Here is a 20,557-nt window from a genome sequence, read left to right on the forward strand (position 1 = left end):
CTGTCTTTCTATAGACATTATGTTCTTATATCAATCATATAAAAAAGACAATATCATAAAGGCTTACATCTCATAAACCACACAGGTCATCATGGTCTTTGTAAAAACCAGTATTCTCTTTGTCTTTACTTTGCCAGGACCTTTGCATCAGAAGTAAATAAGGAGAGAACTGCCAAGTCTCTAAATTGTCTGAAAGATGTTTTCAGGTAATGTTGCTTATATAGCAAAGACACAGTTAGGAAGACCTGCCATACAAAAAAAATGCAAATGGATCTGTAGGTGTTGTCAAGTATTTACTATCATCTGAAAATATAACAAAGTGTTGGAGGTCTTTCTGAATTAGAACAGCATAATGAAGGTAGGGAGGGCTCTCAAGCCCTCCTTTGTGTGGGAAAATCATGAAACAGTGTGAACAAAACTCTTCCTTATTCAGGAGTAACTTCCTCCCCTCTTGAAGATCACAGAAAAGACCCACTTCCTTTAGAAACAAATTCTGGGAAAAGTGGATTCTAAGGGGAGGATAAAACAGTTAGGGACAGGTAAGAGGCAACCTACAGTGTTCTCTGACCTTGAAGTGTATGCTTTTGAGTATGTCAATACCAAGAATGAGAAAAGGTAGCTTGTAATGCAAGGAAAAGTGACTCAAATCCACAAACATGGCAAAATGGTAACTCAAAACAGACTTGTCAAGATTGTTACTAGATTAAATCAATAAGAAATGGAGTGTTTCATTATACCTTGAGCAGGTACTAGGGTCTTCTGCCATCCCAAAGAAGAAATTTCTCTGTTTCTTTCCTACCCTGTACACGGACCAGCTCTCAGAAAATTCTGTTCTATTTTTCTGCAGTCATGTACACATTGAAAGGAAAAAAATAGCAAATAAATCCTCCAAAGTGTGAAGGACATTGCCCTTTTTCATGCAGAACTAATCTGCATCATCCAAACAGAAGATCCTTCTCTGATGACTACACTGCTCCTGGGATCTCAGAACTCCAGAGCCAAGAAGACAGAGGCTCATTACCACACAAATTTCCATTGACTGTAACAGAGTAACTGCAGCATCTAGAGCTGTTTCTATAGGTGCTCTTGCTGCTCACTGTCCCTCAGCAATTAGGGATTTAAATTCTTTTCTATGCTCCTGTGGTGACCTCATCAACAAAATCTGTAAACTTATTATAATTAAGAAAATCATAACATGCCAGAAGGACCTAATAATTTGACATTCTAAACTGCAAGCTTGCCAATGAATAAATGTTACGACCAAGCAGATCTTATCATCTTGGCTCCCTCTCAGCAGGACTTTGCATCAGACTGTTCTGTCCCTACAAATGGCATACAGTATATGTATATATTTTCTTGTTTCCTGCCTTTGAATCTGCAATGACAATTCAAGGACCTTGCCAGATATTTTTACAGGTTCCAAAATGAGGCCTCATTAATGAAAGCTCTTTTCTCCACAGCAGAGAAGTGTGCAGCATGTTCAGCATGCTGGAGGTTTGATGCACATTCTTATGGAAAATTTTGAAAAGTTTGGTTCTCTTTCTCAGAAATTTTCAGAAATGCCAAAAATTATCTTGGATTAAAGTGTAGTAGGGGGATCAGCTTGTATTATAAAATAAGGTTTGAATGGATTTTTGTTCTTAAGTCTCAAGGACAGCCCTAACAAAATTCTTTCTGCAGCTGTTTATAGATGACTCGGTGACGTCCTGGAGATCAATTTTAAGTGGATATGAGGCAGGAATCAAGATGATTACTTAAAGTACCTTTTCATATTTTGCTATCAATTTTCTAGAAGTACTTAGTCAGGAATCCTTAAAATATAAGAAAATGTTTATAGTATGAGGAATACTTGACTTGGGGAAAATAGTCAAGTTTAAAACTAGAAGACATTAATCTTGCATTCCTTGTACTTGGGACACCTAGTGGAGAATGTTTTTACAGAAGAAGAAAATATAGAAAAAAAAAAAAAAAGCTGCTAAAGTCCTCTGTGTAACTTGCTGCAGGAAAGTTTCCCATGAAGCATATCTACTCACCTCTGGTGCACTAGTCACTACTTTGAAAGGACTGTAAGTTCTGCTGCTACTACTGAAGTTAGGAAAAGAGTAAACAACAAGAAAAAATATAATATTTACCAGTGTTGTTACAGTTTATTATTTGTATTACCATATGGCCTAGAAGCCCAAATTATAGATCTAAAATCATTGTGGTAAAAATTTGAAATTTGGGAGAAGTTTCACATTTGTTTTCCTGCAAAGGTCATAAGCTGCTCATCTAAAATGCTTCATCCCTCCTGTATTCTACATTATTTACTAACCCTGAACTTTCATTAGCTTGAGCAGTACTCTGAATCACGTTTCTTTTAAAAAGGTACAAAGAATTATTTAATTTTCTCCAATAAAAAACAGGCTGATCAGTTTGCATGTTAAAGTTGTGCATTCTAAAATCAACACAATGTTTATCAGTTTTCACGGAATGTTTCTCAGTCTAGTGCATACATGTTAGAAGTGCTCTTATTGGTAAGATACAAGCAGAAATCATCCTTTCCCCACAATAACAGCCATTGTCATAGTGATTCAGACCAATTCACCTCATCCAATACCCTTTCTGACAGCGACCAGCATCAGAGAAAAGGGCAAGAAACCATGAAATTGGCAATTATGGAATTATCTTTCAATAGGTAAAGTTGCTTCTTATATCTGAATTTAGATGTGAAGTGCCCCAAAGCTTGAGCCTCCATAGAAATTGTGCTAAATTTCTGACTCATTTGGTTTCTTATGGCAGCAAGTTCTAGGCTGCTCAAATGTATTACTGTACTATTATTGTATAAGCTTAATTTCAACAGCATTTCCTTCTGCTTTTAATTTTCTTTTACTTATGCTCTGGAAATGTAAAAGGTAATAAGAAGTTTTTGTGGGTGCAATTTAAGCAGCTCCCGTATTTGCGCTCAAAGCAAACACAAACCATATTTCTGTGCTCCTAGAAGAAGAAGTAAAGAGAAGCACATAACATAAAAGCTTAAAAAAATACTTTACATCTAGCTACATCCCTTTTCTACTCTCTCACAATTATAGTATACATGCATTCATATACATGTGAATATTTGTTTCTAATAACCAGCCAATATCACAAGTGCATAAACTCACACGGACATAAATGTTAAGCCTTCCTCCATTGCTGAATTCAGTTTTAAACACAGAAAAGCAGTTTCATTGGCCCTTGAAGAGAACAGTGAAGGAGAAAATGGAAAAATAAAAAATTTAAGATATATTGCTGAAACAGCCTAACAAATTTAGCCGTGTATTTAGTCATTAAATGCAACTGAAGAAATGTAGACCCTACAACTTAAAAACCGCCAGCTCAATTGTTTGGAAGCTCACTAGCAGAGGATCCATTGACTGCAGAGCAAAGCAAATAGAAAACCTCCAAGACAATAAAGTGCAAGTCCCTAGAAGACAACATCAAAAATCAAAACCTACCCAAGTAACAAGGAAAAAAACCCTAGAAACTCTGCAAAGGAATGATCCCTCTACATGGTACAGTACTGAATGGATCTTTTACAAAGGTTGATGCATTGGGTAAATAGTCTTAATGAATTAGCATATTGAGCTGCCCTTGTGGAATACACACTAAAAATACAAGTACTGAAATCAGTGCACCTGATATATAGGAAAACTAATATAAATTGTATAGATACATATAACATGCTAATAAAACAGAGTAATGCGCAGTAACTATTGTATCTTACAAGGAGAGAAAAAAATATCTGGAACAGCTACTGATACCTAGTAAGCATTTAGTAAGAGAACCCTACTCAATTAATACACAAATCTGTAACTTTATCCCCAAGAGTTCTATTGTTTTCACCAGACACTTTCAAACAAAACAAAATGTTACTGAGAGCCAAATCAAACACCGGCTGAAATTCCAGGAAAGACTCCCATTGACTTGAGTAGCTTTTGAATGGAGAACAGAAATTTTTAGATCTGTTCCCTTTGAAGAGACTGCAAAACTTCGTATTTATGGTTAGTCCTACGAAGAACCAGTATTTAAGAAACCAGTCCTCCTTAATGACAAATCACACCTCCAAATTGCTTTCACAGTGTGATACCCTGGAGCTATGCAAGACCCTGAGCTGTCCTTCAGTGTTTTGCCACCAAAAATATTGCCAGTAAGTACTGTTCTGTTTCCACCTGCAGCATACTCTAAATGAAGGTAAATAAGGCATTCATGCAGGAAATTAACACATGGCATAAAATAATACTGAGCTTCAGGCTGAAAGCTAGCATCATGTCAGAGGGAAAATCAGAGTGTAACAGTATGTGTGCAGTCCCAAGCAGGGGCTTTGTAAGGCAGCTCGAACCCCCAATAAATGTATTGACAGATCAGGCACACAAACTAAAATTAACATGTTGTCCCTTGTGCTACGGCCTGAAAAACCACCGATGATTTTTCTTAACTTTACCTGATTTTTTTAGTATTCATGTGTTCTTATAATGTATTTTGTTAAATTGTTTGCAAAATTCACATTCAAGTTTTTAACTAAACTATCTTAATATATCCTTCACAATCTATATAGGTTTATAAGCAATGGGATGCAATTCCCACTTCTAGTACAAGTCTGTGTGGGTTTTCTTATTTGAGGTAGGGAGGGAGAATCAAGTTAAATCCAAAAGTCTATGGGAGCCTCAAAAGCGAGGCACAGAGTTGAGTTGAAGAGTGGAAGTAATGTAAAATACTGTGCCCAGCATCCTGAAGGGGTAACAAAAAGGTGATTAGTGAACCTTCTCTCTTTCAGATTCCATTAGATGCCAAAATATCCTCTACGCTTTCTATTTTCATTAACCCCAAAAATTTCCACAGTCCATTTGAAACAGATTGGCTGGGATTCCATCACCAGAGTGCTTAAGGTATTTCCTATTTCACAAGATTTCCTACTTTCAGATTCAATTCTGGTATATCATCAGCCCTGGCTCTTCCTTGGATGGCAACTTCTTACACGGTTTAAGGTGATTTTAAACTGTGTCTGTGCCAGTGGCACGACAGCCTGGTCACCCATGGGCATCAATAATACCCACACAAGGCGATGGTAATATTCAGTGCTCAAATAATTCATTAGGATTTTTTAAACTTACAGCAATGTACATTCACAAACTCGTCTGCAGTCACACTACAGCACAGGAGTCGCATGGAAGAAAGCTGAGTATTTGTAGCAACATTCACACAAACCTGAGAAACAATTTGAGAACTAATTCAGAGTTTAACTTAAAAAAAAATCTATGGACAGATTTTTGCCATTAATGGAGATGAAAAAAGATGTAAGAGCAGTAATATCATTAGAGAAGCTGCAAAGAAGTTGCCCGTTCAAAAAGGTGAAAATTTCAGGAGAAATGCTTAAGAATGGAGAAAAAAGAGCTGTTGTGGACAGGACTAAATTTGCTATTCCTGCCACAAGAGAAGCAAGAAAAGGTCAGGGTGAACAGGGGGTCACTTAACCAAGCCAAAAATGCAGAGTAGGTGTTTTGGATGATGCAACACTATAAACCAACCACTAGGCAAGGAAGAGGACACAAAGAACCTTGTGTTTGCTGATACTGGTGCATGGGGGCCAAAAGCAACAGAAAGCAACAGGAAGAATATTTCTTCTCCACATGTGGCTCAAACTGCAGAGGAGACGCCTGGGGCTGGGGTGGGGGTAAGTGGGACACTGCCTCCCTCAGCCAACTGACCTCTCCAGTATGTTGCATAAGGAGCTTAGGAAACAGAAAGTTTGGGGCCAGGCCAGAGCATCATTGTACAAAATGGTTTCACTGAGCCAAAACTCTCCATGGAACAGCTGGTCGTATTTGCTGCATCCCCGTACTGTGAAGCAGAAAATCCAAGTCTACTGCCTGCTGTTTTCTAAGGAAAGGTCTCTGTAAGCTGTTGGCACTGTATTTGTGCTTTGCTCTATCAATTTGCTTAGGTTTTCAGGAGGACAGAAAAGGGGCAAAGCACAATAAAACAAAGATCCTGAAGAGTAAATGGAAGATGCCTGGGAGTTTACAATGAAGAGAAACCTGGGGGAAGAGGAGAGGATGGAAAGGGGGAAGAGGTGAAAAAGAAACCCTTTGTGGAATCTGATTCATCACACTATTTTCCTGTTAAGGTTATAACAGTCTCCTTTATTTTAATATATTCAGGAAATTACTTTCTTTCAATCAGAATTGTCTTGGGCTGAAATGACAACTGCTAATGGCAGTCTATAAAACCCAGACGTTCTCTCTGACTCATTATATATATTTCTAGGGGAAAGCAGAAAATCATCTATCTATTGGAAGTCATTGCTGTCTCTTGGCCAGGCAAACATTCACCAGCAAGCAGCATGGAAACACCCTTCAGGAGCCCCAGCTTCCCTGGTCTGAGCAAGGAATTACTCCATGGGTCCAATATTTCAATTCTCTGGTTTTTAATTGACAGGTTATAGCCTTGGCACTTCAGCATCTGCCTTCAGGAAATACTCTAATAAATAAGTTTATTAGGAAGATTTTTACAAAAAAAGTATCTTCCAAGGAAGACAAGGAAGGTAAAACCTTGTGTTTTAGGGGGTATCTGTTAATAAAGGCTAGGAAGACAATTTTCCATCCAAAAAAGCTCATACTCTCTCTAGGAGTACTGTCCAGTCTGGGACAGAGATGTGGACTGAATTAGATATGGTGTTTCTATTCTTCCAATAAAGCAATTCTGTAAAAGAGTGAGTATAAATTTTCCTAGAGGATATGAAAAAAGTGCTCAGTGAAGAAAATTACTTGTTGCCCTTATTATCTTATATTTTTCTTCATCTTAGCCCTTTTTTTTAAAGTAACACTATGAATATTTCAAGGCTACTAATTACAGAAAAAAATGTAAGGCTGTTGTGTCTAAACACAGCCAAACATAGAACAGTGTTTGACTGCAGTAAATCCAAACAAAAATCACAGAATCAGCTAGGTTTGAAAAGATGTTTGAGATCATTGAGTCCAACCTATGACCCAAGACCACTAGACCATGACACTAAGTACCACATCCACCTCCAGGAACAGTGACTCCACTATCAGTAATTACAGGTAAATGATTTTGCTGTTACCCTGTTACTGTACAGCTTTGTACAGCATAAAACTTTTGGTGGATACTAAATCTTCCAGTTGAATATTTTTTTAAGATAGAGAGTTATTTGAGTTATTATTTCTTGAAATTATCTTTAAAACATAGTATGTAATTTTAAAGGCTTGTTGTAACAATTTTTGAGGCTTTAATAGGGTCTTGTGGCTGAAAGTGTTGCAACACACCAGACAGATTATGCAATTCTTATTCTTAGTAATGCTACCCAGTACTGTCTCTCAAAGCAACAGAGAGAATATCCCTTAAAAAACACAATTTCTGTAGATGTCTAAGACTAGAAAAAAAGCAAATAAATAATATAAATTGAAAATGAAATTGACATAAGAACATGTTGACTAAGTGTTTGTGCCTCACACCATTAGGTCACAGCAATTCCTTTAGACAGCTACAATGTACCTTTATTTGTTTTATATTATTTTATTAACTAAGCATATTAGTGCTGTACTTTGGGTCGTTTATAAAATTTTACCTTCCTCCAGTGCACCTTTTGTCACACAAACAAGATATTTTTCATTTCAAATGCAACAACTATTCAATGATTTTTTTCCTTTTTTTTCCCCCCTTCTCTTGCTTTGGCTTACTACCCAAGATGTGTAGGTTGTTGTGTTTTTCCCCCCTTTTATCTCAATATCTAAACGCAATAATAGAAGTAATTAATGTTTAGCTGTTTAACTTCGATTTTATGCAGAGTAGACATCTGATGATCAAATCCACCCAATGTCTGCAATTAGAGCAACTTGTGCAGCTGTGCTTCCTCTTGCTAGCTGGAAAGCTTCTTCCCTTTTGCTCTGAACCGATTTGTGATGCACTTGATGTACAATGTTCTATGTACAGCTTTGAAATAAATGTGGGATATTATTCTATCTTCAAGGCCAAAACAGAGAAAGGCTGCATTAAGCATTTAGGTGGGATAAGGAGGGAGGGAGGGAGAGGAAAATAAAATGAAAAGGCAATGACTGCAGATGCCCAGGCTGTATGTGGCACTGGAAAATCATTGTCAGCTTTGCTGTCACTGTCACACTAAACTTCCCAGATGTTCATATCTGGAAATGTCACAAAATGTCATGGCATAAGTTGCTATATTTTGTTTTCTGTAGAAAGACTGAACAATAATAAAACAGCCTCGGGAGTGTATGGCTAGCCAACAACAGCTTGTAAAGGTCTCAGTAAAACAGCATGTGTGCACATTCTGGAAAAGAAGCAAACATCAGCTTCTTTTCTTCTTCTTTTTTTTTTTTTTAACTAATAACAGAGCTTGAGCTGATAGAAATTTAACATTTAAATTAAACACAAAGAAAAGGCTCTTACAGAGTCTTCTCCTGATCTCAAAGCCGCCTTTGTCCACGAGCTAAAATGCTGATGTCAGATTAGTTATTGACAGAGCCAGTACAAATTCGTTCCATGTTCATTTATCTTCTGGAATTTGATGTAGTGCTCTACAATTAAAAGCAGAAACCTCTGTGAAATAAGCTCTTCATTGCTGACATCAGTGTGGGAGAAAGCTTTATATTTTAAAGCAAGATCTTTCAAAGCACAGATTTTATCTTCTCCACAAGGTTTGTGGTTTTGAGTAAAGTCCAGGTCAGGTTCTCTCCGTAATCTTCTTTCTCTCAAATTACTTCCATTTGCTTTTCAGAAAGCAAAACCAACTATACACACATAAATTCAACAAAACACCCTCCACTTAACCATTAAGATTAAGCATTATAAAATGGTAGCTGCAGTCTATACATCCAAGTAAAACAACTTTGGATAAAATGATTTTGGCTTCTTTACAAAAGAAAATAAGAAAGGAAATCAATCATCTGTTTTTCTGCTCATAGAACTCAATGCAGATCCAGAAGCTACAGTTAAAATCCTTTCCTTACAATCCTGCTCTTGCATGTAATTAAGTTCATTGTAATACGTGAATATTACAATGCTGTGACCTACTTACAAAGTCAGAACTCTCAAATGGCTAAAAGTGACCCACTCACTTTCACATCGATTTTTACAAAGTCAGTAAGTCCCTTTTCTCTTTTGTGAATCATGTGCCTCTGCTTTATCTACACACCATGTGTGGGGCACACACACTCATGCCTTTTTATAACAATAGCATGACAGCTACAGAACAGAGGTGGGCACAAGGAACTAATCAAGAATAAATGCTGAGCCAGAATTATTTGTTTTCAAAGATATATTTGCTCCAAGACAGTGACTTATTTCAAAGTCTATTTTATATATGCCAAATGACTCAGATGTCATCATTTAGTCTTGAAGTCCTTGGTACATTAGTCTAATGTAACATCACTGAGAAGATATATTTGCCTTTATTGGAAGGACAGGTGGCAGCCATATTTTGGTCAACTGTAAATTTTTTCACTCCAAATCTCTTTTTCATCACACTTTGCTTTATTCTACTGGTTGGCTCTACTTTTATTCAGTGTTTTATTCTTTTTTTATCCCAATATTTTATGAATGTTAATGAGCAATCAAGCTTAAAACATTTAGATGCTTTTAAGTTATTTTATTAGATGCTATGTTTCAAAAGAGAGGTGAACTATTCTGTTTATTTAATAGAAGCATATCACCAAGTGACAGATTCTGTACATCATTCTGGTCCTTTCTGCTGTCATCTGAGGACTGAAGATTTTACCTGGAAGCAGCCATTCATCATCCACCATTTCTTTAAACAGCAGGCTTTGCCTCCCACACTCAGTAAATCCACAGGAATGACTGCCGAACCCCTTTAAAACAAATTATGTTATATTCGTATTACAAAGGGGAAACAGATTTTTATAAGGTCAGATCTGTCTCCTTAATTTTTTGTTATTATTATCTCCATCTTTCCACCTCTTCTTAAATTCTGGGCTGAACAAGAGGCTGTAATTCCACTGAAGAGTTCTCCTCACAACCATTCTGACTCCTGGTACCACCTGGCTTCTCAAACTGACAGTGCACCTGCCTGCAGTGCTGTCATGTTAACCCATTGCTGAGGTGGCCAGTGGGAGGCTGATTAAAGCCACCCGTCCTGATTTATGCATTTGCCAGTTGCAGCATGTACACTGCATGTTTTCTGCTGAGAAGGGGTGTGGGGCCTCTCAGATGGGAGTAGATGATCATCCTGAAGTGGATGTGTTTGACTGCAGCATAGAGCAGGCAGAACACAGAGTAAACTAGGAGCATCCAGCAAAAATGACGATTAAGAGGCTCCTAAAACAAAGTAACAGGCTCAAAGCCAAACTGCAGAGCTGATGATAAAAAAGATGCACAGAGGTTTCACAGAGGTTCAGAAGAGGCAATGCAGAAATCACTGCTCCTCAGAGAGGTGGTGAAAGTTGCTGGAATCACAGCAGGACAGAATTCACTCAACAATCACAGCAGGCTGCAAGGGGTAAGAGATATCTGCTGTCAAACCTTTTATTTTAATTCATCTTGATCAATAAGCCTTGAATTTTCTCTGTTTCAAGAGCTTTTTACCTTTAGTGGTTTTGGGTTGTTCACTTGAAAGAACAGATGTAGCCAGATCTCCATGAAAGAATCAACTGAGACTAAGTTGTCAGAAAACAGAGAAAACATGCATATTACTTCAGACTGTTCATTATAAATGTCTTCCTCTGCTTGAGCTCAGTTACTTTCCCATTTAGCAACTTTCACAAACACACTTCTTGCAAAGTGTTAGGTAGTAGCCACTATCAATTCTATATAATTAAATGGCATAATTCTACTCTCCTTTTTCCACATAGGTACCTCTCTGGAGGACTTGCAGCTGTCTGTTATACAGACTATTTTAGGGACCTAAAGAGCTAGGTTTTCAGGGCGGGATTAGCTTACATCTACATCTAAATAGTGTACAATGTGACTCCTTGAAAACATGCATAATTCCCAACATACGAACTTCCAACAGCAGATAATGTCAGTAGGAAAGTGATGCAGCATTACAAGAGTACTTACACCACTGCCAGAAAAAAAAAATAAAAACAAAAACCCAGAACCAACCAGATGAAGAAAAAGAGTAAAAAATAACGCAAGCAGAAACACTGCTAGGAAACAGTTTTGTGTTAATATACCCCATGTGGCAATAAGCATTGACATAAGCATGAAACTTTTAAGTCAACCTCTCACTTTGTTCCAGCTTCTACTATGCTATTTAGTACTCTGCCTAACAATTAAGATGTTATTTCTATTTTATGTTCTAATGGATGTGTAGGCAACAGCTTATTTCATTAAATGAACAATGGAAGTGCAGTGCCGGAGTCTCCTCAACATTTCAAGGTATTTTAAAAAACTGCAGGCTTTTCTTCTTGCTTGTCAATATCTTCTTTAAGGAGGGGAATGACTTTCAGGCTTTCAGTGTACTTGAATACAGTTGTCTTAATTTTTTAATATCAATACTATTGAAGCTGCATCTGTCTATATTTATTGAACTGAAAAAGCCTGGAGATAAGAATTCTTGTAGTAGAAATTTTGTATCTCTTATTCATTTTCAGAATTTGTTTCTTGGTATGCAGTATTTACTTCTCTGCATCTCAGATTCTTTGCTTGAGTTGTTACCTGTTCCCTTAAGCTTTCTAACAAATTAAAGTGTTGTACTAATACCTGAGGCAGAGTTTCCTGATAAAGCCAGTCTACTGTGTCCTTTAAGATGAAGATAGAAAAGCTTTATTCCAAAACACTAAAATTCGCAAATCTAGCTAGGTGCTACACAATATCTTTATAAAACACTTTATTTCAAAGAAAAGGGGTGTTTTTTTGAAGACAGCTTTTGACATTCAAAACTCCAGAAAGTAACTAAGAACCTCATTTCTAATTTCTTAGATTGAAAAGTTCAACTTTTGATTTAAAAAAAATACCGTTTGGCAGGCGGGGGAATTTATCTACAGCAATGCAATAATACACAAAACTGAAACAATATTACAGAATGATTTCATTCTATTTCAAACCAAGAACACTCTAATATTGTGGAAAAGACTAAAAAATTTCGAATTTTTATCCTAATTTTGGACATTACTATTTTTAATGCACTTCTGTTTTTTAGAAGATCAAATAATTATTTTTCATTCATATTTTTCTCTAGCTATAGAAGCTTTGAAGGGCTCCGAGTCCCATTTCTCAAATCCTTTCTTATATTACATTTGTTGGATGAGTAGATGATGACCAAACCTCAATATTACTTGTGGCTGTCCCTTATCAAAATCTTTGTTCTAAGAAAACATTAAAGGCAATATAGTTCTTTTAATTTCTCATTTTATTGTTTCCAATACTTAGTAATATATCCTTATTGTCTGCTTCAGTCCATAGTGGCACACACTATGTTAATTCCTAAGAAACATTCCTGGCAATGTGACAGAACAACACAAACTACTTGCACTATCATTTTAGAGGTATTGGTTACTTCCATTTCAATGAGCTTCTAGGAATCATGCTGGAATTTCAATATCCAGTTATGTTTCTGCACACACGTAGGGTAGGTAGAATTACACAACAGGAACTGATCAGCTCTGAAGCAATCTTCAGTCATGAAATTCCCACAGAAAATAGTATTAAGGATCCCTAACAGGCACGTCTTTCTTTTGGCTCTTCTTTCTTTTGCAAAATGTTATAAACTGAGGATAGCCTGCACTATTTCCTCCTCCTTGAAAGGGCTAAAGCTGAATATATTATTGAAAGCCTGTAAAACTTTATACTAAAAACATACTTTCAAAAAGTTACAAAATTGAAAAGGGTTCCTTTCTGTCAAGGAGGACTACAGCTCTACTGTATGATTCTGTGACCTAAAAATTTCTCAACAAAATGAGAACATAATCCTATAGTCTCTTTTTCTTTTCCCTTCTTTAATTGCAAAGCTATTTATTTTTCTACAGAGACTGGTTAGAGGCACCAAACCAAATGTCAGCCTCCCACATGGATGCATATTTATCTGTAGTCTTGGGGTCACTGCGACACATCCTGTGCTCAGTTCAGTTATTCAGCAGAAGCCATCTGCTTCAAGCCCTAACCTCCCCTAGACTAAAAGTGGTCAGAGCTGGGACCCAACACCTGTTTGGACAGCATATGGTGGAAGGCTTCATTACTTTACAAGTGTGAGATTCATCTGTGGATTCCTCACTTTCAGATGACAAGCTTTATTTAGTGATTGTTACTGACAATTCAGACATGTGCTTTTCATAATCTAAAGATTGAAGTGAATACAGAGCTGCTAGTTTTAAGAGCTTCAGGTCACTGTTTTAAGCTGCAACTTAAAACAGTGCTACTTGTGTTTTTCTCCTTAAAAATTATAATTTTGGTGATCCTACACCTCACTTTAATCCCTCACACAGCTGCAACATGACACTTAGTACATTTACTCTTTTGTTTTTTATTTAGGAGGAGGCCTGAATTCCCATGTTTATATATATATAATAAAAGCATAAAGTAGTGGAAAAAGATATGTAGGTCACTAAGAAAATCCAAGATCTACAGGGAATATTACTGGGAAAATTTTTCCTCCCCTTTTTTATTGGGCCATTCATCTAAGTAAGACTACTGGAACAAAGGCTCTTGAAGCAGTAAACTGGTCTCAAGAATCCATCAGTTTAACTGGAGTGCAGAATCTCTTCCCAATAAATCAACCAGGGGAAAAAAAAAGTGATACACATTTTGTTACCTTTGAATAGTCTAACTCTGCATTTGTTTGAGCAATGCTTAAGGTAAGGATAGCCTTTGCCACTCCCTGGTCAGGCTCAGCTCCTTAGCTCTCACAAATCACATTAGGTCTTTTCCTCCTTCTTTCTCTCATTTTCCCGAGATACCACAGTGTCCCAGGACGTGCTGCAGGCTGATGTGTTTCTGCCATGTGTCTTTTCACATCTCTCTGATGAAGTTCTGAGAGAGCTAAGGAAAATCTGGCTCTGCTAGCCCCACATCAACATAGCAAAATGTATCCAATTTCTGGTGTCTTTGCCCAGGCAGATTGACTCAAACAGAGAAGAGACCATGACCTTTCCATTTCATTCTTCCTCACCACCATGACATAGCTGAGCTGGCCTATTCATCAGAGCATTTAAGTGTGTGGTTTTAGTTATATACATGCTTTGCTGAGTCCTAGCCTCTATAATTATGGAAAAAAAATTAACAATTGCCTAGAATACAGTTGTATTTTCCACAAATGTCAAAGGCATTTCTAACCCTGGATGGGTGCTCTTTAAAGTGTCAAATAAATCTAAAATAAATACACATTACTCGAGTCAAAAAAAAAAGAAAAAAATCAAATACATTTGTCTTCAACCAGAGCAGTTACTCCAATAAAATCAACATTCTGGTCCTTTCACTTGTCCTCAGAAAGAGATTTTTTCATCTATGCAAACTTGGGAAATTAGCAGAAAAGGAAACATTCTAATGTAAATCTTACATTGTAGCTTTTTTTCTCACATTCTTAATCCAAATTGGTAACACAAAATAGATCATTGAATGGACCATGCAGGACATGGAAGGAGCTCTGCTTTACAAAATAAACAATACTCTTTTGCATCTATTACCTATTCCTACAGAGGAAAAAAACCCAACTCTCCCCACCCATACTCCCCCAATATACTCAAGAGAACCAAAATAAAACAAAACACCCAAATGTTTCGAAACCAATGAAAAAACAATGCCCAAATGAATTAGCAAACAGCTTTTATTTACATCTCAAGGGAAAAAAATAAAAGCAGTAAAGTTTCACACTTTTGAGCCCTTAAATGCACTCTATATGAAGTCACTACAGTCAATTTTGTGCTACAGTTTCACTGACCTAGTGAAAGCTCATGCTTTTAGATTTAAAATATCTTCCATTTCCATATTTTCTTTTTTCCACCCAAGGACACTGTATTACACAAAAGATGGAAAATATCTCATTGCTTTCAATAGTTGAAAACTCACAGAAATGAAGCTGGTTGTTACACTTATCCATTGTTGTTAAGAAGTCATACTGTGGCTATCCATTACTTGCCTTTTAGAAGCACTTAATCCTCATTAGATTCATAATCAGATTTTTTTTTCTTGCATAAGCACTGTATTCATTCTACAGTTCAAAAGATCACTGAAGTAAACAAACACTTTCAAATATTTTTAATTATCTCTGACTTCCAGAGGATTCAGAGGAATTGATCAGGATTGATCAAATGAATCAATAAATTTAAGAAGTATGTAAAAGTGCTGAAAATCCTATAGGCAAAAATAGTTATTAAAGAGAGAAGCTAGCTTCTATAAATTACACATAATTTTGATATACCTAATAGAAATAGCCTTTAGGCAAAGATATTAAAAAATTTCTAAGGTTTTGCTCAAAAATATTCTCATGTTATTCCATAGAGAGTACTTACACTAAAGGTAGGGACCAGTAGGTGACAACTAAAAATAATTTTTTCCTTAAGTGATATCTCATTATGCCTAGTCACAGTAATATACTACACCTGCAACTTTACTTTCAAAGAAACTTCTTGAAAAGGAAAAATGTGCAATAGTACCACATTAATAAAGGTCATTCACTTCTCCATAAAGATAAATTTAGCAAATCAAGGGAAGCCTTATATTCTCTTATGTGCACAACCACAATTAAGTAAATGAGAACTTAGAAGAAATACATAGACTAAACCATCTTTAGTTGATTCAACAGAACAACATTACATGATTCTAGAGGTACCAGAAACCAAGAGCCCAAGAAATCTTAGAGGGTACTGGGAATATGAAAATATATTCACTCCGCTGCAAAAGCTTATTGATGAAAAAAGACTAGAGTTTCCCAGTAAAAATTCCAAATCTTTTGTAGTAGAGATATACCACCACATAAATTAACTGAGATTAAGCAGTAATCAAATGGTATTTCCGCCTTATGAGAGTAGAGAAGAAATGGTCTTCAGTCAAGGCAAAATCAGTAATTAAGCATACTTTCAAGTACCCCAGTCAATGCAGCAACAAAATATCTGGGGTTACTTCAAGCACCAGAGTGCCCCTGAAGCATACTGGACAAGGCAGGTACCTTGAACATGCACAAAAGCCATGAGATAACCAGAAGCCAAGCTCCTATACCAGCCTAAAATGTATCAGGCTCTTACCCACCAGGTGAATCAGCTGCATCCTGCTGTTGGTCTGTTAGAACCTGATGGGAGATAGGGAACCAGCTGTAAAACTGGGATTGATCTTTACACACACTGAGAACTGTGTGTCTGAGTCATTTTGTGGAATGTCTCATTTCCCACTGGTACCTCAAGCACAGTAAAATAAAAATTAGAAAGGGAACAATTTCATTTGACCCTTCAGTAAGAGCTTGGGAGGGGCCCATCTGCTGCCACAACAGGTGAATGACAGCTTTGCCTTCATGTTTCACTATGGTTCCCACCAGTCAAAGTGACTCAGGTGAGAAAAAAAAGGAATAAGGGTAATGATAGTCATCCAACAATCTAAATCCAGATGCACCAGGTTGGAAATGATATACTGTTGCTTATGTCAACAGCAATGACAAGGCTGTTTGCACCACAGAAAGGTAGGTGGTGGGTTGGTGGGGAAACAGAAGTAAGCTAACTAGAGGTAGTCACACTCCACTTACCTCAGTGCTCTTCTCAGCTGAAGCTTTTAATCTTAGCTTTGTTGCTATATTTTAGGGTTTGTTTTTTTCCACCTGAATATAGCAAAACATGCAGCAAATAATCTGTGTTCATCCAGATCAAATAATTTCTGTAGGGTTGCAAAGTGGCTGAGGACACTTGAATCCTGACTGTAATGGATCTAGTGCTGGAAGAATAACCTGAACAGTCAATCTGACATCTGTAGCCAGAAGCAGAGAAGAAGACTTTACCAAAGGATGCTCCAAAATCACTTAAGTATGTCATGTAGTGCAGTAATGGCCTGATTACCATTTGTGGCTTAAAATTTAGTGAATAATTGTAATAAAATGTTCCTTTTTATCACAAAATACTAAAAAAAAAAAATAGAAACACAAACAGAAGACTACATTAAAATTATGGGAACATTACAATATACATGGGAACATTTAAAATAATGTGAAGCAAGTTATTTAGTTCTACAGTGAATACCACTCTTCAGGACAATCCATTTGTCAGACTGGCAAAAGCTAAAAACAAAGGGTGTAAACATTCCCCTCAGTAATGTTTTCAGAAGAGCTTCTATAAGCTAGGATATTTATCTATATTCACTCTTATTTATTTCCCCTTGAAAACAGCATCCGTTGCCTCACCCACCAAGGCTTCTGCATTAACTTCAGAAAGAGCATAAAAAATTTTCAGAATTCAGATCTGAAGAGACTCTAAAACCTAGTAGTTGCACATGTCTCAAAAAAAAATCATTTTGGCAGAAGGGTGTTATTTTCAGGAAGGTTTGGAGACTGTTTTCTGAAAGGCACATTGAATTGCTAACTAATTGCAGTCACATTATTTGCCATATCATCAATGGTGAGCATTTTATGGCTGGATGCAACTAGATTAATATCAATTAAAAAGATGAGGGCTTCCTTATCATGTATTTTTATTTAGTCTGACAGCTGCTTTCTGAATGGCACAGAAGGGTGCCTATGAAATAATAAACCAAGTGAATAAATAATAATAATAATCAGTACCCTCTCATATATTCTTTAGCTCTTTTATAGGTGATATACTTCATAAAGGAGGCAGTTCAATGATAGAGTTTAAATTCTGCCAGTTGTCATGCTTGAAGTTCCATCCCAAAACTAAGCAATCTGTACTGTCTGAACTGAAACAGGGCTATTGAAAGCAAAAGAATGAGGAAATACTGCTAGAAATTACCAGGTATGAGTATAGAGATATCGCTGAAAAGAGGCTAAAAAAAGAAAGCAACAGAGGAACGAAAGGAAGGATAGGAAATACTAGAGGAAGGCTGAAACTGCCTCTGCCTTTTTCATCTAGCATTTTCTTTTTTTTTGCTTTCCTGTGATTGCTGTACCTTTTGAGACCTTTGGGATAAATAATAGCCACTTACACAGCTTCTTTGTGTGTCCTGAAAAGTAAATAAACATTTAATCAACTCCAAATTTGTCACAAAACATTAGTATTGCTTTTATGATTAAGGCTGTACTTCAAAACACTTTCAGCAACTGAGACGATAAAGCCCTACTGCCACTCACCAAACGAGACATACTTCAGCCTTGCATGAAGCTTCATCCCAACTCATGTCATGCAGAGCCTGCCAATATGCTTATGCTGGATTGTTTTGCTAGGCAGGAATTCTTATGCTTTTGTTCCCACATTTTTCTGTTGAACTTTCAATTCAGGTTGACCTTGCTACTGACACCAAAAATGCAACACTGGCAAGACAGGGAAGATGAACTACAAAGTATTTGCATGGTAGATAACAAACAAGGGAGGTTGTAGAATTCCCTAAGCTTGCACAGACATCTTCTACATCAACTCCTTCTAAACACAAATGAAGCTGAAAAGATTGATTCTTTGGCTGTCAATGAAATTTTTGGTTGTAGCTGCCTACTGAAATCCCCAGTAGAACATGCCAGTCTCTTGACAAGCAATCCAGAAGTTATGACATGAAAACCTTTTAAACATCAATGGTTTTCTACGGTTTTGTTCAGTTGATATTTTAGGTTTGTTCTTTGGGTGTTGTTTGTTAGAGTGCAGGTTTGGTTTTTGTTGGTTTGTTTTTTTTTTGAATTGAAGGTGAGAGCATTTTTTGCAGTTGGGTTTCTGACAATATTAAAAGTATTTTCTACATGGAAAAAAGCTGAAGAAGGAACTCCAGTATGACAGAAGTAGGAAAGCTTCCTTGGGTTACTGCTAGAAAGGCAACCTTACTGGAAGGTGGAATATCAAATGAAATTGATAATGTCTACTCAAGATATAAAAGAAACAAAAATTTTCCTCTCCATATAACTAAGCAATGTGGTATGCAATTACTCAAAGAAAAGAGCTAAGGAACGTGGAAAAAAAAGTAATTGTAAAACTTTGGTGATGCTGTTGCCATATTTTAACATGACTTTGCTTGTTTATTTATAGAAAGCAACTGTGAAAATGCACTACCTATTTATCAATGTGCACATTGTTTTATGACTCCCAAGTAAAAGAACATCCTCAGCTTAGCTAGTCAACAAATAAGCAATCCTGAGTTTCTTAGGGTCCATCATTTTTATCTGTCAGAATAATTTAGGAAAGGTACTGTGACCTTCACACTTATCATACCTCCACCTTTTCAAAATATGTACAAGTCTACAACAAACTGCTTAATTTCTTTCTCAGTATAGGTTTCATTTGTAGAGAGTTTTAGTGCTTCCACCCTTAGCTGTTAAGTTTTATACTTCACTTTATTAATGAGAAATATTTTGGAGGACATCACATGAGCAAAACTACTGTTTGGTGACAAATCTTTTGACAAAGCTCTCTATCTTCACATGCTTTGACAGTTAGCTCCCTGAAAGAATAAAAGTACAAAAATCTCTTTCAGAATCTTTTATTAGAGGATAACTAATAAGTAAGATACTGGTCATCATGCATGACCATCATATCATGCAGGATGGTTCTCATTCTTCTTTCTTATTGGGTGTGTTTCCAGCCTATGCTGGATCCCTACATCTCTTTTGAATCTAAGGTATTCCAACAGCTCATCCACGTTAAGTGTTTTGGTTTTCCTTTAACCCCTCCTTTCAGTTCTCTCACTTTAGTAGCATGATCTTATAGTAATATGGTGAAGTTCTTGCAATTTCAAGATTGGTCAAACACTACTTTTAATAATAATTCCTGCAATTTGGTTCAGCTCTTCTAAAAACCTTCAGTGACAAATTATGAACTTGGAAGTAGGGATCAAGAATACAATGATTGTGCCTAAATTAAACAATGATAGGTTAGCTAAGACTAGCTGAGCTCTAGTCTAATTAATCTTTACTCAATGAGAGAAACAGGCACATAGGAAATACGTTTCATTTCATCACAAGGACATGAGATGCTTGCCATTACTTGATGTAGCTGCTTCTCTCAATTGGGTAAAAGAAGTGAGTGAGCCTCTTGGGATGAGATGATTAGCTTCTAGAATTTGGCAGGTGAAAAGAATCTCTGTTTACACATCTGAAAAGATAGAAAGTGTGAACCCAGCTGATAGAAATATAGTGCAGGAAAACCTGAATATAAAATATGAGCTTCTTTCTCAATACTGTTAGTGCTATCAGGGGTGAGAGCTTGAAACACAGATTACATCGATTAAAAAAATAATTTATAACTTGTAACTGTACAGATCAAGTTGCTCTTTTTGAACATCAAAAAATTACTGAACAAAAACCCCTAACATCACTTGTGGTACTGGCACATATAAGTCTGCTGCGTATGAACTCCATATTGAACAATCCACACCAAGCTGTAACTCAGACTGATACCTTCAGTGGTTTCTCCTGCCAGCTAGACCTCTTGCCAGTTAGCTCTCTGCCACAAATTTGCCATTAATTTAGCTCTAC

The 20,557-nt window shown here is 36.6% G+C and overlaps 1 protein-coding gene across 2 annotated transcripts in view; it reads right to left on the reverse strand.

Moving 5' to 3' along the window:
* NKAIN2 (sodium/potassium transporting ATPase interacting 2) overlaps positions 1 to 20,557 on the reverse strand; it is a 533,456-nt gene that overhangs the window by 461,021 nt on the left and 51,878 nt on the right. The window contains exon 1 of one of the 2 annotated variants that reach the window (XM_066547061.1): positions 9,773 to 9,822. The exons of the other annotated variant lie outside the window; for it this stretch is intronic. Coding sequence (XP_066403158.1) covers positions 9,773 to 9,793 — 21 coding nt within the window. The 5' untranslated portion in view covers positions 9,794 to 9,822. Of the gene's footprint in view, positions 1 to 9,772; positions 9,823 to 20,557 lie in introns of those variants that run through there. 2 annotated transcript variants of the gene reach the window in all.

This window comes from Molothrus aeneus, chromosome 3, assembly GCF_037042795.1.
Source record: "Molothrus aeneus isolate 106 chromosome 3, BPBGC_Maene_1.0, whole genome shotgun sequence".
Lineage (NCBI taxonomy): Eukaryota > Metazoa > Chordata > Aves > Passeriformes > Icteridae > Molothrus > Molothrus aeneus.